The sequence below is a fragment of the Lingula anatina genome, chromosome 1, assembly GCF_051362555.1.
Source record: "Lingula anatina isolate TDL-2025a chromosome 1, LinAna3.0, whole genome shotgun sequence".
NCBI lineage: Eukaryota > Metazoa > Brachiopoda > Lingulata > Lingulida > Lingulidae > Lingula > Lingula anatina.
In genome coordinates this window covers 33179770-33196973 of record NC_141767.1, presented here as the reverse complement: position 1 = coordinate 33196973, position 17204 = coordinate 33179770, and the positions used below count along the sequence as shown (strand labels likewise).

Below are 17204 nucleotides of genomic sequence, written 5' to 3'. Positions count from 1 at the left end.
ATGACTGATCAACTGAATGTCTGTGAGGGATCACATGTGGCTGTAAATGATAATTGTTGTCAGTATTGTTAAACTGCATTTCATCAAATGTCAAGTTTTATTGTTGGTTTTCTGTATTCATGTTTTAAAAGTCCTTATCCTTATTTATGACTTTTTTCATTGCATTATCTTAAAAAAACGTTATTTGGGTTTATTTACATTTTACTCACAGAAATACACAGAAATGTCAAACAATTTGAAGTAATTCATTAAATGAAAACAAATGCCCCAAATGATAGACATTGTCTTATTTTCCCAGTCATCCTTTAGAGTCCAGGAACCTTTATTAACTCTGCAAAGGGTGATTTTACGTCTAGTCAACCAGGAGCAAGACGTGAATGTAGACAGAGACATCGGAAGATTGTGGCTAAGGAGTGCCAAGGTGGCCAGGAAGTATGTGTATCAAAATGGACTGTATACTAGATGGAATCGTGTTTTATAAAATAAGAGAAATCTTTAAAAGATTGCATTAATATAATTAAAAGTTGCATTTTTGAATCTGCTGAATTTTAAACAGTTTAGCATATTAGCACTTGCACATTTATTTGAATGGAATCATAGTTTCTGTTTGAAATACAAGTATCACTCCATTTGTGTCGTCCTTTTAATTGAAATTTTCAGAGCTGGTCATCTCCAGACGGCATACGGAACTTTGCTGAATGCCAGCGCCTTCAACCTGCCAGAGTTTTGTGTGGAGAAAGCAAAATGGTTATGGCATAAGGTAGTTAGAGCTTCTCAGTTTGATCAATCTTCTCTCTTACTATTAAAGATAATTGTATCTGATCTTTGATTTCATCATGTATTTCACAATGATATGAAAAAAAGGAAAAGAAAGAAAAATATGATTTTGGTTCTAAGCAAAAGCATAATTGTTGTATAGGAGAAGCAAGTTATAATATTGTTGTGAGTTATCTATCTAGGGTGACTATGACCAAGCCCAAAGTTGCTTGGAAAAAGGCGTGGCACAGTTCTATTCTGATAAGTCTAAGCTGAAGCAAGGTGGTTCAGAGGAAGCAAGAGCAGAGAGACTAGAGTTTGCAAAGGTAGATTTGATTTATTGAGAAAATAAGTTTCCAGTGGGTTTGTATGCAAAGAGTGGCAGACTGAATCCTAATTTTTTCAAATAGAAAAATGGTTTGTAAATTTGAAAATTTTATGATTTAGAAATAAACCAGATGGTTGATTGATTGTGGAAAGTGTTATTTGTGTGTGACCATCTGGATGTATGTAATGATAATGATCTTATTGAGCACAAAAATGTTTTACATTTCAAGTCTCTTACTACTACAAGAAAAAATATATATATATTTACAGTGTTATATAACATACATTATAAGAAGATACAAGTTAGTGGTTAAGACTCTACATTTGACACTTATCATTTGTGTTTTAACATTACCTTATTTATAAATAGGCAGAGGGTGGATTTATAATGATGTTAAGCTGTCAATTTTCATATAACATATTATTGTGTGTGCATTTTTATTTGTGTGTGAGCATGCAACCTGTGCATGTGTATTTAGGTGGATTGGTGTGTGCTTATTTATCAGTAGTGAACTACTTGTAGTGTACTTAATGGTTGATTGAGGAAGCAAGAAACAATTGAAATGACCTGTAACATCTATCTTGTGATAGGCATTGCTGCTGTATGCCCGCTATAGTGAAGAAACTGCCAGCATGGAAACCAATGCTATATTCAAGCTGTACAAAGAAGTGACTGATGTGTATAATGACTGGGAGGATGGTCATTTCTATCTGGCCAGATATTACGACAAAGTGATGACCACATTGGCTGACCCTGACAAACCTGAAAAAATTGGGTAAAAAGTCATTTCATTCTTAACTTTGTTTATTGTACTACCAGCGTAGACGCTGGCGGTACACATGGTTTTAGTCCCGACCTGCATGTTCCGCCTGCTCCTCTGGCTCCGCCGCCATCTCACCATTACCGCTTCTCCTCCTAGACAGTATGGGCCTCTGTACCCATCTGTTGGATTTAGGTCACCTATAATCTCAACTCGTTCCACGTAAAATATGGGCTTTGTCGGTGCTGGGGTCTAGGTGTGGCACTCACTGCAATGCACCCTTGTCCAAAAATGGCAAAATTAAATGCTAATTATCTACCCTATGGAAGGAATTATGGGAAAATTTTCTTTAGACGTGGACGTGAAGTCATGTGGAGATTTCAAATATGCTCTTGGATTTGACCTTTGACCTTTATTTCAAGGTCAAACGGGCCAAAATTTTCAAAAAGAATTTTTTTACGAAAAAAAATTATTTGTGCTGATATTCAGAAACTACACGGGATATCTTTCATCTCCATGAATTTGGGGTCAATCGGTGCATTTTCACGGGAGTAGCAGACATAAGATACCGAAACTGAAAACTGTCTCTAATTCGGGAACTGTTAATGCTAGAGACCCATTCTTTTTTGCATTTCGTAGAGCATGAAAAGCCCAACACTGGAGGTGGTCTCCGTTTTTTTGTATTCCATACGGTTTTCCAGTTATGCTGTATCAAAAAGTACATTGTGGTGGTGAAAGCAAAATGTGCAGCACAGTAATGTATAATTGAACTTGAATAGGAAGTAATACACTGGCAATCTGTGACCTTGAAATTGATCTTTGACCTACTTTTTATGATGAATTGTGTTTTGCATGTTTTCCGGCCTTTAAATCTGCAAAATTGGCAAAGAAATGCCCATGGTTACTATTGAACTTAAATAGAAATTCATATACTATGATATTGAAATTGACCTTTGACCTACTTTTTCACCATGAACTGAGCTTTGCATATTTTCTTGCCCGTTATTGCATAATCACTACATTATATGTCGCGACAAGCCATTACTATGTGTTGAAGAAATACTACGAAGGGTTTGGTATTCCGATAAGACACCGGTGCCACATGAACGTTATAGACAAGGAGATGACCAAGAATGATGAATTGGTGGCATCAAAACTAAAAATACATCTCTTTGAGAGTACAGGTAATTTTATTGAGCAACATGGTAATAATTGGTTTCGCACCCCTCCAGAAAGCCCCGACCTTAACCCTATTGAAAACGTATGGGCTGAAATCAAACATCACCTGCGTACGGGTGTTAAGCCTACCACGAGAGAACAACTTGTTGAAGGCATTAGAGAGGCATGGGAAAATATTACCGCATAAAAGTGTAATAAATTTATTAATTACATAAAGAAGTGATTCCAGCATGAATGAGAGAGAAGGTCATTCATCAGGCTACTAAACTAGCAACACATGTAATAAAGATAATGAGACATTGATATTTATTTGATATAGTAGCTATTTAAAATTTTCCATTTTAACTACGCTTGTGTCGTGACTTATTATTATCAAGTGAACCTCAAATAAAATTGTTATACATGTTTTAAAACTAAGCCCGATTTGTTCTTCAGAGTTTTGTTCTCATATTTGACGTGCATTTACTCTAGTATTCTGTTGCAGTTGATATAACATAACCCGGTATTGTTTGCTCGTGTCTATAGCAATCTCTTTGCATCAGCTATAATAGAAACCTTAAGTGAGGCAATTAATAAGGGGCAGAGCCTGTTCGTTGAACTGACTAATTTGGGTGTCCGATAAGGATTACTTGAGGATTCCCCTACCCTGTAATTATCATGTGGCCTCTATTGTTCGACCATACGGGGCAGGGTTGGGAGACCATGTGGCCATTTGGTAAGGGGAATTTCAGGCGGCACTGTATAATGTTAGATCTACCCCTTATTGTTGTTGACCTGCCTGGTGATGGATATCCTCACCGTTATCTTGAACTTGTACTGGGAGTTGTAGGTGAGCATGATGAAGATCATGGTATTGTGTAAGATTTACCGCTTGTTGCTGACCTGCCTGGTGATGGATATCCTCACCATTATCTTGAACTTGTACTGGGAGTTGTAGGTGAACATGATGAAGATCATGGTATTGTGTAAGATTTACCGCTTGTTGCTGACCTGCCTGGTGATGGATATCCTCACCGTTATCTTGAACTTGTACTGGGAGTTGTGGGTTAACAGGATGAACATCATGTGAATTTATGTCAATGCCATCAACTGCCATTGGAATATTAACATTTGTTGGTTGTGGTACATCAGGAGCATTTGCAACCAAAGGGAAAAATACTAGAATGATACTGAAGATAAAAAATATGGAGCTCTTTTTCATCAGAATGTTATTAAACTTGGTGTAACCTGGTGGATGTGGGTCATGAAAATAAATTTTTTCTTCTTGAAGTATGTCTGGTGATGGGGGCTTGGTCTTAAAACCCTCTGATGCTTCATCTTTGTCTAGAGCAGATCTTTGCTCTGACCAACAATTGATAGCAGAAGATTCACTTTCTTCATCTGGAGCTGACTTGGTCTTCTCCAGCAGAGTTTGTAAGGGGGGAGTGTTTTCCTTTGTTGGATTTGCAGCAGAATACTTCCTTTTATTCTTTAGAGATGGTGTAGTCTTTTTTGTCAGAGCAGCTGAAGAAGGAGTGTTATCCTGTTTTACATTTGTAATAGGGGATATATTTCTATCTTTGGGAGAGAAATCTGGCGAATTCACTGAGGGTGTAGCACTTTCATCAGATGTACTATCTCCATCTTTATCTGTAACTTGCTTTGGCTCTTTTAGAGGCTTATTTTGTCCATAGCTTTCAACTTTCTTTTTTCTCATTTCTCTTGTATCTTCCTTGAACTGATATGACATATTCTGAAATGATTTATCACTTCGTTACTTAATATCAAAGGGATAACAACTCTTCATATTCCACAATAAATGCATTGTGAATAACATATAGAATGTAATAAATTCCATTTTACCACCAAAATGGTGGTTATCCCAATTATTCTGAAATCTATACTTGCCATCAAACCATGTAGACCTTCATTGACAGCTACCCTCTGTTATAATGGCAAGCACAGATTAAAGAAAGTGCCCAAGTAACCCTCAGTTTTACTTTCAAGTCAGGTATCTGGATTTAACACTTTGTTATTAACATTACAAAGATCATGCATGACTAAGTTGTGTTTCAGGAAGAAGCCACAAGGCCACACACCATCTTAGATTGGCAACCATACTGCATAATGACCTGGTATTATTGAATTGAGGGTGTTTCAGTATCACAGAAACATTTCTGTTCCAATCAAACATATCTACGTACAATACTGAAAACATTTGCCAATTTAATTGTCACATGCACATATGCTGCTGGCAAACATATCGGAAAATGGGTACCATGGGGTCAGTAGGTGCAGGTTCTATATCCAAAATTACTACTGTCAGCAGCATTTTAAGCAGTCTGGCCAAGTTTCATGCTTCTATCACAAAAATGAACAATTATGGTGGATAACTGCCCCACTATAACCATGGATTTAAATTTATTTGTGAAACAGGGCTTGAACTAAAGTAGGAATATATTGCCAGTTTTTGTTGGTGCAAAATTAATTTACAAATTTTTATATTGTATAGCTATTATATTGTTTACTATTTCATTCTTCTTACCTGATCAGGAGAAGTGTAAGCATGATGATATTGGTCCCTGTACTCAGGATGGCCTACACATATATATCCACCTGTACTTGGTAGAATTACGTTCTCATCGTTGCTGGATAATACCAACATTTGCTAAGATAATAGAACGTGTTGAAAAGATTATATTGCTGTTGCCCCATTTTGCATATTTTAAAAAGCACCTTTGTTGTTAAGTATTTTACTTTTTAAATAGCTGTGGTGGCAGAAATTGTTGCAACAACAGATATATTTTGCATAAAAATATTTCTGAATTTATGATGGCAAAATTCCTCTTAAAGTACACAACAGTTCATGCTGTTATTTGTTAATGTACATACCTTTGCTTTTTTTTCATCAATTTCATTCCAAAGCTTCTTCTTTTCTTCATTGGTACTATTGTATAAAGGAGATAATTTGGGATATTATCTATTTTGAAAAAAACTATTGCAAATGATATAGAAATGATCATTTTACTACAATCCTGATATCTAGATCATAAGTCCCTGTCAAATACAGAGTATTGCTGATGTCAAGAATTTGAGAATTTGGAAGCAGTGAAAGATAATCAAATATAACATTTAAAAAACCATTCAAATGTCATGGAATCAGCTTAGTCAAAAATTTGATAATGGTCATGGTTTAAAGTAATTTATTGGGGAAAATATCAGTGAACACTAAGGCTTCGTTCACATGGAAAGTCTATTTTCTAAAAATCTATTTTCTATTTGCGGTATATCTTGTGATCACGGTCTGTGCCCTGAATATCTCGAGAATTAATTACAGCTTTGTATAAGTAACTGGCTCGCGCTGCCAGTAATTATGCCACGGGATATTCAGGGCACAGACCGTGATCATAAGATACCGTGAATAGAAAATAGATTTTTAGAAAATAGACTTTCCATGTGAACGAAGCCTAAAATGTCCAGAAAAAATTTCCTGGTTCTTCAGGTAATGATTTTTTTTTACTCTCTGATGTGACACACTAAATGGGTTGAAACTTCTTTACTTAACCAGTGGTACTCACTTTACTTCATTGGCATGTTCTTTAACCTGCTGCTTGTCTTCTGTCCTCAATTTTAAGCCAGAGGGACATAAACTTGATGTTGTCTATTGAAATAAAAAATGATGAAGGGTTTAAATTTTAGTAAAGTCAATATGTTCATTATGAGGCTATGTAGAATCAAACAGTTTAAATGAGCTGTCTGGGTAGATGAGAACAAATAAATTTAAAAAAAAAAATTTTATTGCTGTTACATAGCTGGTTACTTAGGTCTTCTCTTATCTGCATATGAATATTCATAAATTGCAGATCAAGTTCGAAAAACAGATTGATCAGCCCGTTTATCTATAAGGTAGTCTTTTTTCAGCTTTTTTCAGCATATCAGATGACAAATTAATTGGAAAAGCACTTGACCTATTGTCTCCAAACTTCCAATATTACTCAAATACAGGTCAAGTTTGAATACTAGCTTGATCTGATAGTTTTTCTTGAAGTTATTCAGTTAACTTATAGTTACTTATGGAGTTCTTTTCCTCTTATATATACCATAATTATCATTTTGGAAAAAAATGTTAATGTCTGGTGATGATATGCCAGTTTTGAGCTTACATGACTTAATTATCTTTGGCTTTCATACAAGTTAGAATCAAGAAGTAAATACATGATATATAAGTAAGCAGCTTGGTCTTTTGGCTAACATGGTTGAAACCACAATGGTAAAGTAGAAGACGACACCTTATCATCTTATATGTAGCGTATTATCTGTTGAACTAATATAGTTTTTACCACTCAAGAAGGTCTAGTTATTCTGTCACCACCACCTCCTCTCATTCTTGCACCCAGAGGTTTGTGTTATCTTCTTGAAGTATTTCTTACCTTTCCATCTCCAGTTTCTGTCATTGGTTGTTTTAATTGACCAGATGTATCTTGAGTTGGTATTACATTAGCAAGATTTTCTTTCAGTGCCTCAGGCTGCTGAGCTTCATATTCTTGTTGGTCAAACATGGTGTCTCTGCAATGAGCAACAATAGAAATGTATTTCTTCTGTGTTAAAGATATCTGCCCTGTTGAACTAAAATTAAGCGTGAAGTTTTGTGAAGTCAGTAAAGCAGTACCAAAATATTTTGACCTCCCGTTTTTGCCTCACTGGTCAGGTTTTGTCTCCAGATCCCTTCACAATATTTTCTTATATAGTTTTATGTCAGTTTTGCAGACTTCAGAAATGTTCTGTCAACTGAGCAATCAAGGGATATAAGATCATAAAATATTCTGATAATAATCAGTATGATACTGTATAGTATATACACATTCTTGTTACGAAGTTCTATCAAACAGATCATGTGTTATTGTGGGACAAAGTAGGTCATACCTTGTATGTCAAAAAGATTGAGGTTATTTATACTCTTAACTAGACACAACTGAATGAGGTTTTATTTGTCTTTGGTTAGTTTTCTGTTGTGCAACAAGTGCTATTGTGCTTTATCATCTAACTAAGATGGCAGGCGATTGCAAATGAGTTAGGAGATAAATATAAAGTGTAATAATAGTCTTTAAAACTGCAACATAAATATTTTTATGCCCCCTTTTTGGACAGAGAAGCAAATAACAAAGAAATCTTGATTCAAGCGTAATGTCATGCTTCACACTTAAATGATTAACTTACTGTTTAAAAGGTCTGAACCTTTTCTCTTTTCACCAAGACCGGAAGGCGTCTTTCAGCATAATTGCGCATGCGTTAAATGCCTAAATTTCTCCCAAGACAACACCAATCCTAGTCTACTATTTAATAACCTTGGATCATGTTCCCTTGTCACACATTAAAGAACTGTCAATATTAGCATAGACTGAAAATTGTTATTTATCAGATAAGCTTTTCCATCTCAGAGTCACAATAGTAAGTGGTATGAATGTGGGCGATACCGTATGCCAGAACAAAGAGTATTTAATATAGTACTTACAACATTCAGAGTTTTTTTGTAATTGTACTTTAGAGCAAACATGATATAAATAAAGAGCCCTTTGGAATCCATTGTATCAGTAAAAATGCAAAAAGGGCAATTCATGTGAATAAAGTCAGAGTGAAGTACTGGGCAAAAGACCATTATATATCACGTACTGTAGTTTCATGTATATCGTATCAGGCCCATAGTCACAGTTACAAAAGGAAAGTTCTTTTTTTAAAAAGTGGAACATTTATCATGAAACCTTCATGTACCTAGATAAAACTTTTTCCCAGAAAAAAGGGGGGTTCTTTCAAACCCCTTAATCCCCCCCCCCCCTTGCTACAGGCCTGCTTATAGTAAACAGTAAGCAGGGGCTTCTTGAATTGCATACACATACTGTATGTGTGTGCATTATTATCACAAATGGTATGAAGGTTTAAAGAAGAAAGTTGGTGGATGTATTTAAACATTTGATAGTATGATTAAATATTTACATTTTAATGAAGAAATGTAAGTATAGCACGCAAGGACTATATAGGTGTATTAAAAGTCAAAGAAAAGGCATGTGTTTTTCACTGGATCTTGGTTTATTCACATGGATTCACAAGTCACGTAAAAACTAAAAAAGAAGAAAAGAAAAAGAAAATTACAACAATGTACTTACTAACGGTTATTTACGTGTTCAAATTTGCTTCTTCAAAAAAAACTTATACATTTCAATAATCACCAGTAATAAATAACTAATCATCAATAATCAATAATAATCAATAAACAGTATTAAAACTCACCATTTCTGCCATTCCTTTAAACTATAAATTTCAAGTAGAAATAATGAATTCAAAAGTAAGAGTACTATGTGTTCCTCCTACGGAGTGCAAAACTCATGGGGCGCCACCCTGAATGAAAAGTTGTCATTTATGCAAATGAGTGCATTAGATGAGCCGGACACCAGGCTCCTCAATCACAACAAAAGTAAACTAAACCTTACAGTAAGCCTATTAATGTTTTGGGATGTAGCTCAGGCCCTAGTTCCACAAAAAAAAAAAAAAAAAAAAAAAAAAAAAAAAAAAAAAAAAAAAAAAAAAAAACTGTCAGACTTAGTTGACTAGGTTTTCACCTAGGTGGTTTCCTTTTTTTTTTTTTTTTTTTTGTATTCTGTACGGTTTTCGAGTTATGCTGTATCAAAAAGTACATTGTGGTGGTGAAAGCAAAATGTGCAGTATGGTAATGGATAAAAAATTTTGAACTCGGGGAAAATAAAACATAAGGCTTGGCCAGGCAGACAACTTCTGGTCAAAAATAACATTATTTCATGAAATTTGAACATCTGGAACTTCTGAGCACCTCCCATTTCAAGAATTTCAACCAAAATGACCTTTTCTTCATTTTAATAAATTTTTTCTGTAGGAAATCTATGGCACATAATTATAACTACAAAATTATTACATTTAGTCCCTTATATCTCCAAAACTGGCAGATAGGTCCATAGTTACTATTAAAGTTGAACAGGAAGTCACATACTGGCAATTTAACTGTGACCTTGAAATTGACCTTTAACCTACTTTTCACCATGAACAGAACTTTGCAAGTTTTTGTTCCCTTTTATCTCCAAAACTGGCAGAGATAGGTCCATAGTTACTATTGAACTTGAATAGGAAGTCATATACTGGCAATCTAACTGTGACCTTAAAATTGACCTTTGACCTACTTTTCATCATGAATTGAACTTTGCACGAATGCGTTTACTCCAGCTGGTGGTACAATATCCAGAGGTGGTATCGCCTCTCTGATCCTCTAGTTTACAATTCAGCTTGTTGTTATTCGCACAAGTTTGAAAAATTGTCAAATTGTAAGACTTGTAAAATTTTAACATCTGTTAGCAAGACCATGTGCTCTGTCTTCATTCATGTTCATTACCATGGGTTATGTTTCTATTTTAGCCAATTCATAGGCCATGTGATAAAGAATTTTGGCAACTCCCTCTTGTATGGCAGCCAGTATATCTATCAGTCTATGCCAAGAATGCTGAGTCTGTGGTTAGATCATGGTACCTCTGTCATGGAGCAGGAGAAGCACTTCCAGAGACTGCTGGACAGACGTGGAGGAACTGCCGCCAACACAAACCCACCACCTGCCCTGGTGTATTGTAGAAATAATTTACAGAACTTAAACAAGGTATGACTTTATTATCAGCAAAAGTTTTTGATATTTTAATGCAGAATTTGTTATGACATTGAGGCACGGCACAGTTCTTTCTGATATTCTGATAAGTCCAAGCTGTTACAACATTGATTAGAATTGATTGGTTGTTTCCATTTAGCAATGACATTGTTTTGTTCTCTTTGGATACTTTGAAGCAAAAAAGGTTTATGACAAGACAAACTGTTAAGTACTTGTGATATATGCACAATTATTTAAGGTGTTTTCTCTATTTTTTTCAGAGCATAAGTTTCTATCGAGAAAAGCTTGCTCCTTATCAGCTGTTGACTGCCTTTCCACAGCTCATCTCCAGAATATGCCATGGAAATGACGGAGTTTTCTCCGAACTTCAGGTATAACATGTTGAAAAAATTTGTGAAGTGTATTGTTTAATTGTTTTTGATTTATTGTACATTTTATTCACTCTCAGACAGGTGCAAAAAACACAATTTATATTCTTTTAATGTTGAACTTAATTTAGATACCTACATATTACATCTTCTCAAGGATTGCCGTTTAAATTACAGACAGTAATTGATGAAAATCATATAATGCATGAGAACACAATTAAACAACACAATTCAATTTTTTTTTACAATTTAAACATGTGTTATAATATTATTAGTTGTAAATTCATTTTTTGAATATGATTTCTTATATACATAGGAAATGATGGCCCACTTAGTTGTTCACTTCCCCCAACAGGTCATGTGGATGATGATGGCAGTGTCTAAGGTATTATATACGTATTTCATACATTACTGATTATCTAAGGTAGTTAATACTTTTTACCTGTGATATAGTGAAACATCACTGAATACAGCTACACAGTGAGAATTCTTTGTGGAATTTGCAGTTGTTCAAGAATGACTTTAATATTCATTAAATTTTTTAAAGCAGTCAATAGATAAATGAAAAAATTAATTTTTAAAATGATTAAGTTGATGACTTCAAAGGGTGAATATTGAAAGCAATTTATGATTTTGACTTTCAGTCTTCCTATCAAGTCCGTGCCAGACGATGTCAATCCATCCTTGCCAGAGCAAAGTATGTCTATAATACTTGTATATGCACATGTTGTAGTGTCAAGAGTTACTTATTATTAAAACCTTTGTTATTTAGAGCATATTTCTGAAGCACTAAAGCAGTGTGTAAAGACCTATGTTTCACTCTTCAGTTCATTAGTATTGAACTTAAATGTTTATTTATAAGAATCATTCTTTGTTTTACAGAGAACTGAATCCATCTTTAAACAAGTTTATTCAGGTACTGTAACTAGTTGCTAAAGTTTAAGATATATGCCACCAGCTAAATAATGTTAAAAGCATCAAGTTAAGAATGTTAAACAATATTAACCTTTGTAAAAGAATTTCCTTTTTATAAAAAAGTAAGTTTTTTATTGGTACTGAACAGTGCATGTCTTCAAGCCAAATATATCTTTTTAAGTAAGTTTGCCAGGCAGACAAAAGTGGCAGTTTTGCTGTGTGGTTTTGTTTCAGGATGCCACCAAGTTGTCTGAGAGGCTGATTGACCTTAGCAACAAAAATGTTGGTGCACTTACCCTGAGCATCACTCAAGACTTCCGTTCTTTGAAAAGACTTCTAGATGACAAGTAATTTTTGTTTTTTTAGCATTTGCAGTATAATTCATATATAACAGCATATATTTTTCAACTGGCTATTTTTATCTATTTATCATATGCACATGGAGCTTTCTTTTGTCTGTAAACAGGGCAGGGACTTCCAGGTTCAGTATCTTAAATGTGAGTGTCTTATTTGTGCTGGGCTGTTGTGTTTACTTTTGTTACTAAAATTTGGCAATGCCATATGTACATGTAGAATGCACTCTTATATTTGTTATATTTTATAAAGTAAAATCCATATATGCAAAAGTCTATTACTTTTTACAGAAACTTCAGCCATATCCTCCTTCCCTTGCAATCCTCCATGACTGCCACTCTGCCTGCCAGTCCAGGAAGACATGTAGATCATGACCCTTTTCCCGGTCAACTGATTTATATCACTGGCTTTGAAGATGTGGTGAGACATAATTGCATTATGTGATTTTATTTTTGAATCCATCTTTCAAGTGTTGAAGTTTGATTCAGTAAGACGAATTTTCTAAAATAAAAAAATACTTTACTCAGCTGTAAATTGAGTTACTGGGTATATATTTGTCAGATTGTGTATATATGATTCAAGATATAACTTGACTGTTGCTCTAGGATAACTTGAATAAACATAAACTTATAATGTTCCTAATTTTCAACACAGGTCTTTGGGGGCTGAGATTGCTGCAAATATATAGGTTGCGGATTGTTTAGAATTTAGATGATGGAATAGGCTACTTGTTGATATTTCAGGTGGAAGTTCTGAATTCCTTGCAGAAACCCAAGAAGGTTACAATAAGAGGAAGTGATGGTGCAATGTACACAATGTTATGCAAACCAAAGGTACTGTGATATTGGAATTCTTTTAATTGTTTAATATTGTAGACAACAAGACTTTTCAACAAAGAAAATAGAAGTATTTGTGATAGGTTCTTGTTTTGCCTTATATGTTGAATATAATCCACTTTCTGTTTAAGTAATGACTGTTGATTATTTTAATTAATTACAGGATGATTTACGTAAAGATTGTCGCTTAATGGAATTCAACGGAATTATAAATAAATGTCTGCGCAAAGACCCAGAATCTAGGAAAAGACAGCTGCATATCAGAACTTATGTAAGTAGTGTTTTGTTTTAATATATCATTGTAAAACATTAAATGTATAGCATGTTAGAACTTCATGTGAATGCAATTTGCTCAAATGTCACAAATTTGAAAAAAAAAAAATACAAAATTAACGCTTCCTTCTATTAATGAAAAGATGTTGAACACATCTTTCAGGCTGTTGTTCCTCTTAATGAGGAGTGTGGGATCCTGGAGTGGGTTCCTAACACACATGGACTGAGGAACATCTTGTTGAAGATCTACAAGGAGAAGGGCACCTACATGGGAGGCAAGGAGCTGAAGGCCTGCATGGTGCCAGTGAGTGCACCCATTGAGTGAGTGTTGTCTGGATCCAGTGGGCACTTCCAGTATTTTCAGTTATCAACTCTCTTTTTTTTTTTTTTTTTTTTTTTTTTTTTTTTTTTTTGTAGGAGTCATACTAGCTGATGTTCTAGACGGGATTTGACCCTTATTTCTTTGTATTCAATTCTTCAGCATTTAGAACTATTTTGTTGTAAAAGTGTATTTACAAAATCCAAATAGCCCCATTGCCTAATAGACAATTTAATATTCACAGGCAGAAGATGGATGTTTTCAAGAATAAACTGCTTCCAAAGCACCCTCCAGTGTTCAGTGAATGGTTTCTCAGGACATTCCCTGATCCAACAGCTTGGTAATTATATAATCTAGATGGTTAACATTGCCTTCTTTCTTAACAGTGATTATAACATGCTGACAGTTAAGATTTTTTCATAACAAAAGATGATAATGATCTCAGAAGTTTGTCTTGCTTTCCATGGAATATTATTACCCCATTAGAAACACATTGACACATTTAAAAAATTTTTTACACTTAAACTCAGATATTTCCTGATATTTTACATCCATCCATGCATGCTTTTATACAAATGGCAGAATTTAATGTTAGAGAGATAAGTGTACCATTGCCACTTCAGGCACATGGCCCGCCTGGCGTATGCCAGAACTACTGCAGTGATAAGCATGGTGGGGTACATCCTTGGACTGGGAGACAGACATGGAGAGAATATCCTCTTTGACTCTACCAACGGAGACACTGTACATGTGGACTTCAATTGTCTTTTTAATAAGGTTTGTAACTAGTGTTTTCAAACTAACTCATTAACCTACTGGGGCTTAGTGTTAAGGTTTGACAGGGATATTTTTCCAACTTTTTGGGAGCAAAGAAATATTATTTGGCCTAGGCAGCCTCCCCTCAGATATATTTTCAACTTTTTCACTAAATGACAGCCTTGTCCCTGCAAACTGTTAAACTGTTAAATGTGAAGAATGCCAACTTTTTAATGGATTAGCTGTCAGTGAATGGGTTCTTTTTTCTGTAATGACATTAAAATATTTGCTTCACTGTTCAGAAAAAAATGTATTTGATGAAGTATTGATAAATTTCCATTATTTTTCATCTTCAGGGTGAAAGCTTTGAGTGTCCAGAAGTAGTTCCATTTAGACTTACTCATAATATGGTAGATGCTATGGTAAGTGGTATAACTTGCTCATCCTGTAATATTCTTTTAATTCTGTCTTTTTGATCTCCTTGTAATCATTATTTAAAAAAAAGTGACTTAAATAAAAGAAATTGGTTTCACTGTCAGTTGATGTTAATTGCTTTGGTTTCTTTACAAGAGGATAACCAGCAGAATTGCCTACAATGTTCTAACCTCTTGGTCAAGATTTTGAAACATTAATATTTTCATTTTTTTTCATCCAAGGGTCCAATGGGGTTTGAGGGAATCTTCAGGCGTGCTTGTGAGGTGACTCTTAGAGTTATGAAAGACCAGATGGATCCATTGATGTGGTCAGTGCATTCTAAATTATTTTAGGAAAAAGTTTATTTGATGCTCAGTTTAATGTTTAGATGATTTTTAATTTTTCGGACAAGTGTGTTTATGATTAAAAGTGAATTGTTTCTAAATAGACTAAACATGTTTCCTTCTAAGCACCTGATGCTGAATACATATCGACCACATTTATAATCTTTAGTAACAATTTACTTTTATTTCACATGACAGATTGAAAAACCTATGTCAGATGTGTTTATAACAAAAGCGTCCTTTTTATATGCAATGTTCAGTTTTTGTAAAGTATTTCCAAATAACATGGCTGTGAACACATTAGATAACAGCAACTTTCTTTGGTTTTCAGTGTTCTGAAAACATTTATATATGATCCTCTGGTGGAATGGAGAAAGCCTGCAAAAGGAAGAGCCAACCCTTTAGAAAGTGGAGAAATAGCCAATGAAAAGGTGATAATGAGTTTGTATCTTAAAATTGAATAGCTGTAAAAGAGATTAAATAATCAAAATAATCGTTGAAGGGATAGGATTTTTTAAAAGAGGTATTTTAGAGTGCATTCCCAGAGATTTAGATCGATCCATCTGGATCTACCTAACTCCCTTGGGTTTCATGCTAAATTGAAGTCAGCCGAGTGCCAACGGTAGTTAATTACCCCCTTACAGCTTTTAGTAGGCGGGACAGACGCTTAAGCCCGCTAAGCTGACAGTAATCTAGTGAGACTCCCCACAGGGATAGATCGATCTAAAATCTGTGGGAATGGGGTCTTAGTCATTAAATTGCTTTGAAATTCATTGTTATTCACTATGATGTTTTCCTTTCCTTCAGGCCACAGCGGATGTTCAAAACATTGAAGCCAGACTGAAAGGAATTTTGAAAAATAAGAGAGGTTTGCCACTTTCAATAGAAGGTCATGTTAACTACCTTATTCAGGTAATTGGATGGCAAACATGATTTCTGATTTTCAACAACTTGGTTCTTACTGCCTTTCTTTCAAGCACAGTTTTTCAAGTGCTTGTGAAATTTTTCGTTCACCATATTGCATTTGTTCAGACACTTAAGGTTTCATTGAGTATTGTTTGATTAAAATACTGAAAATGCCGGTATTTTAAAAAAAATTTACAAACATAAAATCTTGGAACAATTTACACATTTTATTTGAACTTCATTTGTCAATTTTTTTAAATTTTTGTTTTAGGAGGCAACCAGTGAAAAGCAACTATGTCAAATGTACATTGGCTGGGCATCATATTTATGAAAATGTCTGAAAAAAATGAAAGCTACGGTAACAGACAAAATTTTCAAGAAACACGAACATATAGAAATTGGTCACTGACACATGTTCTGGTTACTAATTCAGGTGATATGTTACTGTTTGGAAGAGCAAATGTTTACAGACAACATTTTATCGATTGTGCTAGGCTCAGAGCAGTCTGGACTGTGAACATGTTTGTCATAAGATATTTTCTCAAACATTATTTTCCAAATAAAAAAAAGAAAATACAGTTTGTCTAATAAAAGATAACATCGAACTTGTCTCATCAGTTTTTTAAGTTATACATTTTATGCCTGAATTTGTCAGTCATCCAGTAGAACAAGGTAAATATGAATAACTCTGGAACTTACATTTAGCAACTGACTGATGTTACACTTTGTAAATGACCTGGATGGACATGTGGGACAGGGCACTGGAGTCTATCCCTAGCAGTATGACAGTAGATCAGGTGACCAGTCCACCCAGGTCATTTACCAAGTGAAAGGTTTCAGGTTGAGACTGCGACATCATGTGCCATGTTAGTCAGTTGCTAAATGTAAGTTCCATTATCAGAGTTATTCATATTTATCATTATACATTTCATCTTGCGAAAGTAAGAGAATGTTGTAGATGTGAAAAATTGGTTAATCATAATAACAGATCAGAATTTAAAGATAATGGTTATAAATGAATTTTCATGAAACAGAAATG

The 17204-nt window shown here is 34.5% G+C and overlaps 2 protein-coding genes across 3 annotated transcripts in view; one reads left to right on the top strand and one right to left on the bottom strand.

The window, feature by feature from the left end:
• LOC106178691 (serine/threonine-protein kinase ATR) overlaps positions 1-16770 on the top strand; it is a 34446-nt gene extending 17676 nt beyond the window's left edge. For both annotated transcript variants that reach the window (XM_087006098.1, XM_087006097.1), the window contains exons 50-70: positions 299-432; positions 661-760; positions 960-1082; positions 1675-1859; positions 10440-10674; positions 10941-11051; positions 11365-11433; positions 11693-11745; positions 11931-11964; positions 12198-12310; positions 12608-12737; positions 13061-13150; positions 13317-13424; positions 13590-13747; positions 13990-14085; positions 14369-14522; positions 14858-14923; positions 15158-15243; positions 15591-15690; positions 16067-16171; positions 16437-16770. In XM_087006098.1, the coding sequence (XP_086862224.1) occupies positions 299-432; positions 661-760; positions 960-1082; positions 1675-1859; positions 10440-10674; positions 10941-11051; positions 11365-11433; positions 11693-11745; positions 11931-11964; positions 12198-12310; positions 12608-12737; positions 13061-13150; positions 13317-13424; positions 13590-13747; positions 13990-14085; positions 14369-14522; positions 14858-14923; positions 15158-15243; positions 15591-15690; positions 16067-16171; positions 16437-16496 (2310 nt within the window). In that variant the 3' untranslated portion in view covers positions 16497-16770. The remainder of the gene's footprint in view (positions 1-298; positions 433-660; positions 761-959; positions 1083-1674; positions 1860-10439; positions 10675-10940; positions 11052-11364; positions 11434-11692; positions 11746-11930; positions 11965-12197; positions 12311-12607; positions 12738-13060; positions 13151-13316; positions 13425-13589; positions 13748-13989; positions 14086-14368; positions 14523-14857; positions 14924-15157; positions 15244-15590; positions 15691-16066; positions 16172-16436) is intronic.
• On the bottom strand, positions 2461-8359 carry LOC147764278 (uncharacterized). The gene is made up of 6 exons (XM_087006112.1): positions 8220-8359; positions 7433-7568; positions 6581-6663; positions 5895-5949; positions 5548-5670; positions 2461-4755 (listed from the first exon to the last, which is right to left on the bottom strand). The coding sequence occupies exons 2-6, from the start codon at positions 7559-7561 to the stop codon at positions 3784-3786; spliced, it is 1362 nt and encodes a 453-aa protein (XP_086862238.1). The 5' UTR covers positions 7562-7568; positions 8220-8359; the 3' UTR covers positions 2461-3783.
• Positions 16771-17204: the final 434 nt, after the last annotated feature.

What these genes read in the sequence shown, in the direction of transcription:
- LOC147764278 (XM_087006112.1), bottom strand. Translation starts at nt 7,561, where the DNA reads ATGTTTGACCAACAAGAATATGAAGCTCAGCAGCCTGAGGCACTGAAA. An exon ending in CAGAAACTGGAGATGGAAAG is followed by an intron (nt 6,664 to 7,432) that starts GTAAGAAATACT and finishes TTATTTCAATAG; the next exon opens with ACAACATCAAGTTTATGTCC. An exon ending in CTTACACTTCTCCTGATCAG is followed by an intron (nt 4,756 to 5,547) that starts GTAAGAAGAATG and finishes AAATCATTTCAG; the next exon opens with AATATGTCATATCAGTTCAA.